The 12,314-nt window shown below is 41.4% G+C and overlaps 1 protein-coding gene across 2 annotated transcripts in view; it reads left to right on the top strand.

The window, feature by feature from the left end:
- The window catches only part of CDH7 (cadherin 7), a 382,946-nt gene that overhangs the window by 333,812 nt on the left and 36,820 nt on the right, over positions 1-12,314 (top strand). For both annotated transcript variants that reach the window (XM_063923399.1, XM_063923400.1), the window contains exon 7: positions 9,255-9,508. In XM_063923399.1, coding sequence (XP_063779469.1) covers positions 9,255-9,508 — 254 coding nt within the window. The remainder of the gene's footprint in view (positions 1-9,254; positions 9,509-12,314) is intronic.

The following is a 12,314-nucleotide window of genomic DNA, read 5'->3' as shown; positions in this document are numbered from 1 at the left end:
TTGATTTGCATGGGTTCGTCCGGACTCGGGGTAACTGTTTGCTTAGGCGGGAGGAGCCGGAATCTGGATCGATCCAACCGACTATGTTTGGCACCTCGTTCCTGCATGCGAAGATCCACCTTGACACAGAGTGAGATCAACTCTTCTAAAGGATCCGGCAGATCCCTAGTGACCAGCTCGTCCTTCAGACGGTCAGAGAGCCCGTTCCAGAAAGCGGCCCTGAGAGCATCATTATTCCAGCGTAGTTCTGAGGCAATGGTCTGGAAGTGAACCACATACTGTCCCACAGAACGGGAGCCTTGACGGACTCGGAGCAGGTCCGAGGAAGCAGCGGTCGTTCTGCCGGGCTCATCAAAAATCCTTCGGAATGATGCGATGAAATTAGTGTAACTGGAAACCAATGGGTCAGATCGTTCACACAACGGAGACACCCAATCCAATGCTGAACCTTCAAGCAAGGAAATAATGTATGCCACTTTGGACTGATCTGTGGGGAAATTGTGTGAGAGAAGTTCAAAATGCCCCTCGCATTGGTTGAGAAAACCACGGCAATTCTTTGGATTCCCATTATAGCGAGAGGGAGTGGGAAGCTGAAGGCGTGACCTGGTTCCAGACGAGGATTGAACATTACTGAAGACGACTACTGGAGTGGGTACTGGAGCAGGAGCCAGAACTACTGAAGCCAAGGAGGCCTGAATTTGATCCAGCCGGCCGGATAATTCCTGGAGATACTGCATCACCTGGCTCTGTGCCGCCTCCTGACTCTGAACTCGGGAAGCCAAGTTTTGGATGGCGCTTGACTCTGGGTTCCGATCCCCCGGGTCCATGTGGCCTGAGTATACTGTCACTGACCTGGGTTGGGAGTGTTGAGAACTCGCGGGTTCTTCTGATGATCGGGAAGAGGAACCACAGCTGGGCCGGAGCAGGGATGGCCGTATGTAGGTTTTCCTCATGCACAACTTAGCCAATGTAACCCATGTGTAATGCTAAAGAATTAGTTGTGGGCAAGGCTTGGGGGCGATGCTGAAGTACACAGAAGAATGAAGAACTTGAGAGCGATGTTGAAGAAATGAATGAAGATTTGAGAACGATGTTGAAGCACACAGAAGAATGAAGAATTTGTGAGCGATGCTGAAGAGATGAATGAAGATTTGAGTACGATGTTGAAGCACACAGAAGAATGAAGAACTTGTGAGCGATGCTGAAGAAATGAATGAAGATTTGAGAATGATGTTGAAGCATACAGAAGAATGAAGAACTTGTGAGTGATGCTGAAGAAATAAATTAGGATTTGAGATTCAGTGTAACTCTGGAAGTTTGGGAGGCGTTCCACTTAGGGATATCCTGTAATACTGGAAGCACAGGAGGTGTCCCTCTGAGAGATACACTGTAACGCTGGTAACGCAGAGAATGTCCCACTGAGTGATACACTGTAACACTGGTAGCACAAGGAATGTCCCACTGAAAGATACTCTGTAACGCTGGTAGCACAGGGAATGTCCCACTGAAAGATACTCTGTAACACTGGTAGCACAGGGAATGTCCCACTGAAAGATTCTCTGCAACGCTGGAACACAGGAGACGTTCAGCTTGAGAACACGCTGAACGCTGCTAGCACTGGTGATCATTGGAAAAGACGATACTCAGGCGCCGGGGCTCTGTACGGCATCTGCCTTTGAACTTCCCGCCTTCTCCCGATTGGCGGAAGGGGCCGATGATGTCACCCGCTCACCACGCTCTCGTGGATGCCGGGCGCAATGGCGGCGCCCACACCCCGGGAACCCGCCGGAGGCAGCGCCAACAAGACGCGATGACCCGGAGCCCACCGGGGGCGATGACCGCCGGGACTCAGCGCACCCAGAGAGGTAAGCGCGGCAGCCGCAGCGCCGCGAGTGTGACACACATATACGGAGTATATATATATATATATAGATAGATAGATAGAGAGATAGATAGATAGATAGATAGATAGATAGATAGACAGACAGACAGACAGACAGACAGAAAATCAGGGAGAAGTCTGTTCAGTATCCCCCATGTGCAGTGAGAGTAGCTTCCACCACAACAATGGAGATGAGACAGAACACCATGAGAGAACAGTAGGTCTGGTAAATATAGGGGATGTGGTATGAGACAGGGAGGGGTGGCAGCAGGTATACTGTATATATCTTTTGCTCTCTGTAAGTAACTTTATCGACAATAGTGGGTTAGAGTTAATATTAGAGATGTGCACAGACCCCCGTGTTTTGATTTTGGTTCTAATTCTTCACCTTGTTTTGGTTTGCAAAAACCACCCTCATACATTTCAGTTTTGATTTTGCATGGGTTTTTTAATGATCAAAATCACATAATTTGTGACTATTTTTGTGCCTAATTTAGCATGGATCACTATTCAGCGAATTGGCTAATTGAGCAATTACTGAACCACATGTGTGATGGGTAATAGAAACAGAAAATGTGTACAGATTGTAGTCGCAGTGCAGCAGCTGTTTAACTGACAGGAAGCCAGCGGTTCTGGGTGGAAACTTGCTGTTTTCTGGTGGTGTCAGAAAAAACGCAGATGTGCCCAGGCATTTTTGTGGAGGGTCTCTGATGTCAGCGCAGACCACTTCCAGGTCTTTTCAGTCGCAGATTACTGGCAGCCTCAGATCTACTTATATTTGCTCAGATGGCAAAAAATCTTTGATGTTCCGGAAATTGCGTATTCATCTGCGAATGGTTTGCTATCTGCGATGCATTCGCAAACTTGCAATGGGTGTTTTTTTTCTTTTTGTCGGGGTGGCATATTTCTACTCACAGACAACTGCAATTTTTCAGAATAATGATCCATGTTGAATTAGGCCTTTGGTACTACAGCATTATTAACTTCAATAACATTAATGTCCAGTCATTTTCACTCAGTTTTGACCACCTCACAGCTCACAATATTCTATTCATCCAGTTTAAGCCAAAAATTTCCACAGAGCTATCTGGCTGAATAAGCTACTGTAAGTAACAGTGGGAGGCACAAACACATGGCAGTTCATTTTCAGACAATGCACATCTAGGAAACAGTGGCACTGCAGTGGCAGACAGGATGGCAGTTTAATCAATTACTGTATATGACCCCATAGAAACCAAGAATGTTTACATTAATCAAGAACTAGATCAGAGGCCTAATGGAGGTGGAATATATATGTAGTGGAAGGCAGGTAAAGGAAGGAAGGTTTGATTAGTAAGTTATATTAATTTGTTTGAGTCCGAAAATGCTAATTAATCATTGGTGTTATTGGTGACGGTGTTGCATAGACAAAAACTTGTATTGGGGATATTGCACTAATCCAACATTTACTAATTTGCAACATATTTTTAATAACCAAAACATAACACAAAATAAAGGATGGAATTCCACCTTTACTACCTCTTGCTTCAGCTGCTGGCAGGGCAAATTGAACTGTTCTTGCAGGTGCTGCAAACATCTACATGCAGTTGCTGAATGCCAAAAATATGCTGACATTTTTTGGGCCACAGACAGCATCTTCTGCACAGACCTGTCACCAAATTGAATGTGTGAACAAAGAATTGGATGTGTTGGAATTCCCCCACCTGTAATGCCCTCACAATATTTGTGGCATTATCAGAAATCACAAATCCAAAGGAGAGTCCAAGTGGGGTAAGCCGTTTTTCAATAACATCTCTGAATCTCTGAAGAGGTTGTCACCGGTATGCCTCTTAGTGAAGCTGATGATACAGAGAGTAGCCTTCCTCTGAATGAGCTGGCATTTGTTAGATGCTGCTGATGTTACTGGTGCTGTAGGCAATTTACCCACCCAGTGGGCTGTCACAGTCATGTAATTTATAGTTTGCCCAGTTCTGCTTGTCCATGAATCAGTAGTTAAGTGGACAGTGGATGCAATGATATTTTGGAGGCTAAAATTGATGTTTTTTTTTAATTAACATTCATGTTCAGATAGGGAACTGCTTTTCTAGTAAAATGGAATCTACAGAGGTAGCCATGAATGGGGGCAGCAATAGACATAGGCTGTTACCAAGTGCCTACTGTTACTTAGAAATCATGTGGAACACCACAACAATTAATAAGACAAATACAATATACACAATCAAAACCATTAAAAAATAAATTAAAAAGCCAAAGGTGTCTACCACTAAAGTAAACCCAAAATGATTAGGTCATCAGATATGCATAAAATATTAAATAATAAATATAAGAAAAGAAGAAATGTCAGGAAGGTTATTATAGATGATGAGTTGTCAATACCATTACTGGTGCATAACTTCACAATTAGAGAAACATGCTGAGGGGATTCATCTCACTTAGGCCCTTGGTGGCCAGTGTCTCTATTTGACAGATCCACTTTGCCTCCTCTTTGAGCAAAATAACTGCATGATTGCCAGCACTGGGAAATTATGAGATCCAATCAATCAGTATAGAGCATAAAGGTGATATTTAAACACCGACTTGCCAGAGAAACCAGTGGCATATGGCAAGCAGATAGAAGACTGGTGTTGAGACATTTTTTGTGTTAGTGTTCTAACAGTCTTTCCAACATAGAATAACCAACATGGCAGACCAAATAGTAAATTAAGTGGTCTAATTGTAATTTTAGTCGGTGTCTTAGGTGAATTTTTCTACCATGTTGATTCTTTCACCCAAAGAATTTGTAGCAGCCAGTATTTTTGGATAGCCAGTGTGTATCCTGATAAAATTTAGGACACATGTCGGCTCTCAGTAGTCCTTCAAATTAGGTCCTCTACTCCACCTGCTTGAGCAACATATCAGTGCTGACAACTTGCTTGTCTTTTAATGGCCCTCTGGGTATTCTTTAAGTAGGTGTAAAAGCAAATATTCAATATTACTGTATTGGAGTTCACTTTCTTATTCTGCAACTTTCTGATCATGGCAAAAAAAATTCTTTGTCCTGGTGAGGCATCTCTCAACTACAGTACTATGGCCTTACATCTACATTCCATAAATAAATGATGAATTTAATTCAAATATTCTTCAGCTCTTACTGGGTCCTCAGTGATAAATTGTGAAACAGGCAAGTTCAATTTTAATTAATCTGGTTGATGGCTAATTGCCCAAAGTAGCGTGTTTCTGTCAGTCTATTTTCTATATAAATGATAGACCAATCCAGAGATAGTCTTCAGTATTGGAAAGTCCAACAATTCATTTTATCGGTATTGCATGCAGCAGTGAATTGGAGTCTCCAGAGCATTACAAATTTTATGGAAAAACTCAGAATCACTTTTCTAGATTACAATATGTCATCTCTAAAATGCTTAAAATATACAATTTGGCCATGAAATTCATCAAGTCCATGTATATGTTGGCGTAAACTGTCACCAAATTCAAACCCATGGCTGTTCCCACCAATAGCATATAGTAATTATGCTGACACATAAAGTGATTTAATTCTAGAATATTTAAGCAGTGACACAATAAACTCAACAGGTGGGCCCACATACAGAATAGTCAGTAATGCCTCTTTTACTGCATCAATACCTTGTGTGGAATGACAGTATATAATGAGAACACATTGAGTGTACCCAATAAACAGTCAAGTAGAATACCAATAAACATAATATAAGAATAAAAATAACCACCATCTTCCAGGGAGGTTTTTGTAGATATAACAAAAGACTAAAGATGATGGTCAATGACTTGAGCAATCGGTTGTAATACTGATCCTCTGGTTGATATTATAGACCTGCCCAGAGACTTATTAGTCTCTTGTGCATATTTGGCAATGTATAAATGATCAAGAACTCCAGGTGGTCAGAAACAAACTAGTGCTCTCATCATTCAATAATTTGGTCAATCATAATACAATCAATTTATCTACCTGTTTTAAATCCTGATCATGGCATTAAAATCCACCCTCTGTTAAGTGCAAAGATCAGAGTCGTTACTTTATTTGTTGTAGTCAACAACATTTTGTAAGACTACTGCCCTGGCTTTATCGGCTTTACGTATAACTAGTGACGTTTGATTCTGCAATGACCACAGGGCTTTATGTTCATTGGGACATAAGTTATCAAAACACTTAGTATTAGGGCCCCCCCTGTTTGCATTCTTATCTACTAGTCTCAAGAATGTTTTAAGACTAACGTTAATGAAACCAGATCAAACAAAATTGGGTTTCTGAAAGATTGATTAGAATTCAACACCTGTGTTTGGGGTTTGCTGTCAAAGAATTCTCTAGGTCATAATTTTCTTCCAATCTTAAAACGGTCAACAGACCATTGGAAGGAATTAGATTGATGGGTAGGTACAGTATAAACAATAAATCTTTAGATAATAGAGAATGTTTAGCATTAGTCAACTGGTACCTACTGTAGACAGATTAAAAATTAGCTACTTGTGTCCTTCTTTCCTCTTGGTCTTCCCCTAACTCTTCCACCCTCATTGCCATGGGTGTGGTCCCTTTGATTTTCTTTTGTACCACCCCTGGTTGCTTTTGCACTTGGTTCTAAAAAAGAAGAACCTGAGGGTTGGAGGCCATCAGTAAACCCTGAGAAGGATTTGGAAGTGTAGGTATTAGACCTATTGCCTCCCAAATAATTCCTAGGTCTATGAGCTTGGAAGAAACATTGGACACTTGTTTCACCTGTCAGTCACCTGTACACAGTATGTTTCTGATAATCAACCTCTACTGTTTCAAGTTTATTCCTTAAAAATTATATTAAATCTGTCTTGTATTTGTCTATTTGTGTCTGCATGTGCTCTACCCAGTCATCAGTTTTATCCACTTTTAGAATAAGGATAGAATAAAGTTCACAGTTTTTTATCTTCAAGTCTGACTTTTTGCGGCTCCAAGCTGACCTTCTTGATATTGAGGATAATTAAATCAAGAAACATTATTCAATACTGCACCACACCATTTAACACTTAAACTTGGCCTCCTGCTGCCAATGGTGGGTATATTGCTGATCCTAAACCCTTGTGAAATCCATTTATTGTGGTAATATATGGACAAAAATTGTTAATTCAACTCAATTTATAAAACAAATCTACTGGTGTCTGTGAAGGTAACTGGTGAAATTCTATCTGGTTTAAAATAACTTTTTCGACCTCATCTTCAGTTAAGCTGATCTGCGCATTTTCAGCCTCACTCAGAGAATGATCATCAAAGTGTTCCATTCCAAGAGCCATACCAAAAAATGAAAGAACCCCACTTATATAAATCCTGATTATATCACTATATCAATACAGATGTACCTATCATAAAATCAATAAATGCAATTAATCAACAAACCTAAATATAAATGCAAATAACTAATGACCTAAAACGATTAAGAAAAAAGGTGAAAAAATAAAAAATAATGTTTTTTTATATTCATATAAAAATAACAATAGATGTAATATTGCAACAGTAACAATCCAGTCAAAATGGAACTCTTAATATACTGTATTCTGTTAATGTAATTGTCTATTAAAGACACAAATCCTTGTCAACTGATAGTTAATATTTCAAATGGGTGCATGCTCAAAGAAACCAATATCAGTCCTCTCTTATTACTTATGCATATAAGAGCTGCATTCACATACACTCATAAACATTGATGCTGGGATGCGTAGTCTCAAGGTCATTCATGCCAAATGCCTTAATACAGAACCAGTGGATAATTCAGAGAGCGCTCACCAGACTTTTCATTTGCATATTTAAAAATGTGCGTCAGCATACATCTAGTCTCAATATGCCACACAGCGTGAGATGCCTGGCAGGAGTGAGCTGCCAAGTCCAGTTCAACACTGCTAGCATTGAGCATCTTCTTTGCTGAAAATACATCTTAGTCTCAACTCGATGCGACTAGGTGACTGTGCTGATTAATTTTACATTTGACACTTGTATTCTGTGAGTGACTGAGTCTATAACTGCATCATAGCACTTTGTATACAGATCAAGAGACTCAGTCACACACAGATTTACATGTTTTGAATATCATCCTAATCAGCACAGTTTCCTAGTGCATTGTAGTTGCATTGCATATATATATATATATATATATATGTTAGGGATGAGCACTGGGCCATTTTTGCTGTAGTTCTGATTCATTGGCTGCTTTTGGATTTGGTGCTGTCAGAGTCCTCAGTGTGGGGTTGATGGCAGTGTTGGCAATGGCAGTGGTGTCCTCAGTGCAGATTTGATGGCTGTGTCAGTACTGCTGGCTGTGCTGGCAGTGCGGGGGTGCCAGGGGTGTCCTCACTACATAGGTTCTTGCAGTGTTTCGGCAGAAATGGCAGTGTCCTAAGTACTGGGTTGCCAGTGGTGTGAGTACTGCTGGGGTGCTGGCGGTGTTGGCAGTGCAGGAGTATTGGAGGTGTCCTCAATGTAATGTTGCCAACAGTGTCAGCAACACAGGAGTGCCGGCAGTGTCCTCAATGCTGGGGCATGTCAGCGGTGTTTGCAGTGTGGGGGTAGGGTTTCTTGTTGTATTGGCAGTGCAGGAGTACCGGCAATGTCCTCATTGATAGAGTGCCGGTGGTGTCCTCAGTGCAGGGATGATCATCAGTGCAGGATGGCCAGTGGTATCCTCAGTGTGGAGGTGTTGTCAGTGTGGACAGCGGTGCCATTTGCATGTTGCAGGCCACCATGTTGTCCTATTAAAGTCTATAGGGACACGCTGATTGGCTGAGAGCAGTGACAGATGGCTCTCTCGGCCAATCAGCGTTCAGCCCATTGACTTAATGGGACTTTTAAAACTGGCCCCAGAGCCAAAACTGTGAGATCCGACATATATATATATATATATATATATATATGATTATATAGACACACACACATATATTGTACTCATTTAATCTAATGTAATTTATACCTAGAAATAATTGTATTTCTATCAGTGATGTATCTTTTCAGGGTTTTTTTTTTATATTTCATAACTCATATGCTGTAATTGTATTTTAGTTTAATAGCTCATGCATTGCATTATAATATTTTTTTTAGTTCAATAGCTCATGCAATGCATTATAGTATTTTTTAAAAGGGGTTCCATCTTTACAACACCATACACTATTGGAAATGAACAAATGAGTGAATTAGAGCTGCTGCTTAAAATTGCACTGTAGGATATGTCTCTGCAGCAGTCTTCAGGTAAAAATGCCTATGAAAATATATTTTTAAAATGTGTTTTAAACAATATATGCAAGTACAGTATTTTATTATCCAGGTTATCTAGGTTAATTGGTACTTTACATTTGATTAATGTGGCAGTTATAAAGAATATATATATATTTTTTTCTATTATAGGAACTGGATTATGAAACAAAAACCAGTTATATACTGAGAATAGAAGCATCAAATAAATATGTGGACAATCGATTTCTGAGCGTTGGTCCTTTTATGGATACAACAACAGTGAAAATTACTGTGGAAGATGTGGATGAACCGCCTGTATTTTCGCAACAGTTATACACGATGGTTGAATCTGAAGCAGCAAAAATAGGCACTAGCATAGGTGCAGTGACAGCACATGACCCAGATTCTACAAACAGTCCTGTGAGGTATCAACATTTGTCATTTGTTTTTCATATTTGTTAATTTATATTTATTATGCCAAGCCACAAAGACATTCTAATATCTCGAGTCTGGCAGCCGTGCGGGATGCCGGCTGAACTCTGAAGTTTTTTTAAAGGGACAATCACTTACTAGACATAGTTTTAAATTTGGATTAATTTTCATGTTTTTGTTTTTTAAAACATTCACTCGTGCTTTGGTTTTGGATTTCACTTTTTTTTTAAAGAAAAAAATAGCTAAAATTATGTCATTTCTACCTGCTCGTACAGTATTATTAACCTCAATAACATTCATTTCCAGTCAATTTTGACCACCTCACAGCATGTTTGCGGGAGCCTGGAGAAATCAATGTGATCTGTGCAGTGCTTCTCTGTCTGTAAAAGTAAATAAAGTAAATAAAGTGTTAAAACTCAGACCCCCCCCCAGCATAACCAGCTGTGAGCCAGTCCTGGTTTCAAAAATATGGGGGTGGGAATTAGTAGGGGTCCCCCATATTTTTAAAACCAGCCCTGGGTTCCACTAACAAGAGGGTAATCACAAAGTCATGGGACTCATTTCATTTCCCTCCCTTAATTAGTCAGCCCAGTCTGGGGATTCTTGGGAAAATGGGGACCCCTCAATAAAGGGGTTCCCCCTCTTCAGTATACCCAAGGCCTAGGCTGAAGCACAAGGCTGCCCCCCACACCCCTGGATCTTGGGTGCCAGGTTGATAGCTTCAGTGAAAGTAGATTTGAAATAATGTCTTTTACAGTGGGAAGGTCCCAGCAATTGTTTCCCGCATGCTGGTACTTGGTACCAGCATGCAGGGCATTAAGGGCCCGCTAGTACCTATAGTCCCCCTGTAAAATAAATATTATTTTTAATAATACAATACCACACACCATATAAAGCAAAATTTTAATACATACACTACACTTGCACTACAGTATATTCACCTTTCCCTGATGATTGGTTCTCTTCTCCATGTAGGCACCCCAGGGCTTAAAAAACAAACAAACTGCAATCCCGATCCATGCTGGACTGAGAATTGCTATATGTGTATACACATATAGTGCTTCTCCCTGCAAATGACGGAACCCACGTGTGTTCTGTCATTTGCATGGCCATCAGACAATCAGAGATCACTACCATGGTAACAGGCCACTGTTTGGCTGAGAATGGCTGTTTTTCAACCAATCAGTGCTTCCACTTAGACTTCAAAGGGTGCTTCCCCAAAGATGTCTAATTGGCTGATTGGCTAAGAGACAGCCACTCTCTCTCATAGAATGGTTCCCGTGAGGTGCAGTGTACAGTGACTACATGTGGTGTACAGTAACTGGATGCAGTGTAAAGTGACTGGATGCAGTGTACAGTGATTGGATGCAGTCAGGCTTGAACTGGACTGCTGGGGATCCGTGGGTTATACCGGTGGGTCACATATTTTGCCATGCCCACTTCTGCTAGGGGGCGGGGCTTGCCAGTCAGGAGTTTGCAGAAGAGCATCTGCTGCGCCGCACCACTCCATCAGGAGGATCCTGCCACGATCCTGAGGGGAAGGCACGCACACCCAAGTGTTTTAAGAAACCAACTGATTCTGGGACGTATTTATGAGCTGATAGCTGCCACCATCCAAATTGGTTGGGGTCAATCCCAGATGGTCAGCTGAGAAGAGTGAAGCCCGAAGGAAGAGAATTATGTACAACAAGCAAACATAATGAAAGAAAAATTGATAGCGTCAGCATACCAACCCCACAAATTAGAAAAAACAGTGGAGAAGATTAAAGAAATAGATAGAAAAGGATTATTGGCAGCTAAAATACGAACACCTACTGAGAAATCAATACATGAGTGAACATTTGTCACCACCTTTAGTGGTCAGTACAAATCGCTAGAAAAAATTATCACAAAACATTGGGGAATACTAAGAAAAGATCCAATTATTGGAAGCCACCTACCAACTAAACCCAGATGTATTTATAGGAGGGCGCCTAACATCAGCATAAATATTTTCAAAAGTGCCTACCCTCCAAAAAGATCAGGTTCCCTAGTTAAATCAAAGGGATTTTACAGATGTGGATCCTGTATAGGATGTGGAGAGATAAAAGGAGAGAATAAAAAGTTGACAGAATTACAGATTATTGGTAAAAAATGTAGAATAAATTAGTTCATGACTTGTAATTCAAAAAATGTAGTTTACGGTATAGAGTGTTCGTGCGGGTTATATTATATTGGATGTACTGAGCCACCTGAAAATGTTTTTAAACCACGTGTTGCAGAGTCTGGCCACCAATAAATGCTACACCCCGCCCCCTGCTACCTCATGACTTGGTCCGGTCCATACCACTTCACGCAGCTGGAGCCAAACATGATCAGCGCGCTCCCTCTCCCCCACCGGCACACATGATAACTGCACACCCCTCCCCCTGCTGGAACACATGGTCAATGCACACCACCCCCTTCCCCCGCCAGCACACATTTTAACCTAGCACCTCTCTCCTCCACCAGCGTACATGTCCACTGCACCTCCATCCACACATGGTCACTGTGCACTGCTCTTCCCTGCCGGCACACATGTCCACTGCGCACCCTCTCCACCCCTGCCAGTACACATTATCACCGCACAATCCACCCCACCTGCCAGCACCAGCGACAACCAGCCCTGGATCATAGCAGTAATGGAGGCAGAGCATGATCAGGAGGACTGGTACAGCGGTTCAGCTCTGCTACTAATTCCGGTAGGAGAGTCCTTCTCTCCAGTGCTGACAGTCTGTTCAGCCCAACAGTGCTGCATTATTATATTAGATGTGACCCCCT

This window comes from Pseudophryne corroboree, chromosome 5, assembly GCF_028390025.1.
Source record: "Pseudophryne corroboree isolate aPseCor3 chromosome 5, aPseCor3.hap2, whole genome shotgun sequence".
Lineage (NCBI taxonomy): Eukaryota > Metazoa > Chordata > Amphibia > Anura > Myobatrachidae > Pseudophryne > Pseudophryne corroboree.
The sequence above is the reverse complement of the archived record's forward strand: the minus strand, read 5'-3'. Positions and strand labels throughout refer to the sequence as shown.